At 53.6% G+C, this 2,441-nt stretch overlaps 2 protein-coding genes across 2 annotated transcripts in view; both read right to left on the bottom strand.

Annotated features, from left to right (window-relative positions):
- Positions 1 to 2,011, bottom strand: part of TraAM80_07018 (group II trans-sialidase superfamily) — a gene marked incomplete at both ends in the record, with an annotated part of 2,553 nt that extends 542 nt beyond the window's left edge. Inside the window, one exon of the mRNA XM_029383834.1 lies at positions 1 to 2,011. This exon is cut by the window's left edge and continues 542 nt beyond it. Within this exon, the coding sequence (XP_029236362.1) occupies positions 1 to 2,011 (2,011 nt within the window).
- A 379-nt stretch (positions 2,012 to 2,390) lies between these two features.
- The window catches only part of TraAM80_07017 (trans-sialidase), a gene marked incomplete at both ends in the record, with an annotated part of 462 nt that continues 411 nt past the window's right edge, over positions 2,391 to 2,441 (bottom strand). The window contains one exon of the mRNA XM_029383833.1: positions 2,391 to 2,441. This exon is cut by the window's right edge and continues 411 nt beyond it. Coding sequence (XP_029236361.1) covers positions 2,391 to 2,441 — 51 coding nt within the window.

The raw sequence follows: 2,441 nt of genomic DNA, 5'->3' as shown, positions 1-2,441 counted from the left end.
CCGCACGCATGGAGCTGTCGCCTCCATTTTTCCCAGATGGATCGTAGTCGTCGACCTTTTTGAGTTCCTTCTCACCCAGTGGGCGGTTGTACAAAAAGACGTTCTTTACTGTCACACTGCCGTCTTTGCCGCCGCCAAAGTAAAAGTGTGACACTTCGTAATTCCTTTTTTGAAGCGTTGGTAGTGTGTCCGATTTCCCCACGAGCACGCCGTCCACGTACACAGAGCCCTTGTTGTCCTGCAGCATGAGCGCCACTTTGTACTCCTTCCCCGGCTCCCAAGTGCCGCTGTTTGTTGTTGTCATGCCGTTGAAGACTGTCCCCCACCGTTTCTCCGTCGTTAACGACAGCCCCACAAACGTCGTATCATCCCTGTCCTCCAGGGCCGCGCCCAGCAGTGTAGCGCTCTCTTTCGGAACTTCATCGATCGTCACCGTCGCCACAAGCGTAAACGCGTAGTTCACAAAGTCGTACAACTTATCATCGACCCACATGTTCACCGGCCATATGGCGTGTGATTCGGGCCCCGTGAACTTAAAGCCATCTTCGACCTTCTTTGCATTCGTCACAGTTGCACTCAAGCAACGGTACGCGTCGTCCCAAGTTTCATTACTCGATGTACCCGACAAGAACCCAACCAGGCCGGCCGTGGGCACAGACGACTTGGAGAAGAAGGAGTCCAGTTTTGCCCAAGTCTCCAAGACGGACGTGATCGTCTTCAGCTCCTCCGTTAGGGAAGCAATAAACACGCTGCTTTCCATGTCGTTACCCTTCTCTTGTAAAAAGTATAACGCATCTTTCGAGTGCAGCAGGGTGTTGCCAGGCGTCCGCTTCTCTGTGGTCTCCATGGAAATGGGCTCGAGGTGAAGCGTGCGGTTGTTGTCAGTGACCCAAAGGTGGAGCACGGTGGCTTGCACCGTGTCTCCAGGGGGAATCCCTTGCTGAGCGTACAGCATGACCTTCCTTCCAGCAATGGTCGCAGTGGTGAGGGATGTCACATGCTGATGCCTTTGCGAAGGGTGTGAGTGAAAATTCTCCTGCACGCGTGCGAGTGTCCTGACAGCCTCCGTCCACGTTTCCCCCATGTCCCTCGACTCAAACACCTTGCGAGCATACCCACAGTGGGCAATCACGAGAAGTTGCCCCTTCTCCCACTCAACGATGAGGAACCCAGTGCAGTGTGCAGGGAGCATCCCCTTTGGAAGCACCCAATTTTTGCCGCCGTCCTTCGAATATATAATCATGGAAAAAAATTCGTGATCTTCCCTCCTCGCCGTCACAGGAAACACAAGCTTGCCATCCTCCATCACAACGCCTGAGCCACCAGCACCGAGGAAGTCCTTCAGGCGACGTGGTGTAGCAGATGGTATGATCTGTGATAACAGCGAGGTGGGTCTGCCCCATTTGACCATTTCCCCTTGACTGCCGCCCTTGGGCTGCGTGGCTTCACCCTCCACCAACTGAAGATCCCAATTGCCCGTTTCCCATTCATTCTCAGCTTCTTTGAAGATCTTCTCGTAGCTTCCCACAAGGAGAAACACCTTGTTGTCCTTTGTAACTGTTGTGGGAAGGGACGCAATGCCCACATGATTCACCTTGTTGGGTAGGCTGAAGATGCTGTGCGCCTTCCAAGTGTTTCCACTGACCTCAGCGACAAGAGACGACCAGCTCTCCGCAGCGTTGATGTACCCTGCCACAATATCGGAAAAAGTAAGCCTATTCGGCCCCGGATGGAGGCTGTTTGTATAGTTGATGTGGCCCTCGGCAAAAGCAATCAAGACTCCACCAACACTGGCGAGAGAAGGTACATCAAAAAAATCCTTCGTTCGACGCCCACCGTCTGATTCTATTTGCGTCTTACTCGGCACAAAAAGATCGACGGACTGTAGCCGCTTAACTTCCTTTGCTTTATTCCCCTCAGCGTTGGCAGCTTTACTGCTGAAAGATATCAGCGGCACGCAGAGGAGCAGCAGCACCGAAAAAGAAAACAGGTGCCGGTACATGTTGGGCATGTGTTGCTGCTCACTCTCTCGTTTTCCTCCTTGTGGGGTGATCCGCTCGGGCCGCAACGGTTGTGTGTGTGTGTTGCTACTGGTGGGGAGTGCGGAGCCCTCAAAGCACACAGCAGCGAGTAGCGTTTAATATCTCTACTCTGCGTGTGCGTGTGCGTGTGTGGGGAGGGGGTGGGGAGAAAAAACGACAGAAAAAACAACAAGCGACAATACAAAAAGCATTGGGGACGCGCAGTCGCCCAGCAGCAAGACGCACGCCACAAACATCTGCGTCCTTCACGCAGGAAAAATAAAACGCAAAAAAGGGAGAGACACAAGTGCCCAGCCACCTCGGCGTGGTGCCAGGGTTTCAGTACCTCGCAAAGGGGGAAGCCAGTGGTCAGCCGTTGGTGTCTTTGACTTGTTGTTGGTTTGCGGTAACGGCGGCGAG

Source organism: Trypanosoma rangeli, assembly GCF_003719475.1.
Source record: "Trypanosoma rangeli strain AM80 chromosome Unknown Tra_15.4_contig_00274, whole genome shotgun sequence".
NCBI classification, from domain to species: domain Eukaryota; phylum Euglenozoa; class Kinetoplastea; order Trypanosomatida; family Trypanosomatidae; genus Trypanosoma; species Trypanosoma rangeli.
This window is presented reverse-complemented; position numbering and strand designations above follow the sequence as displayed.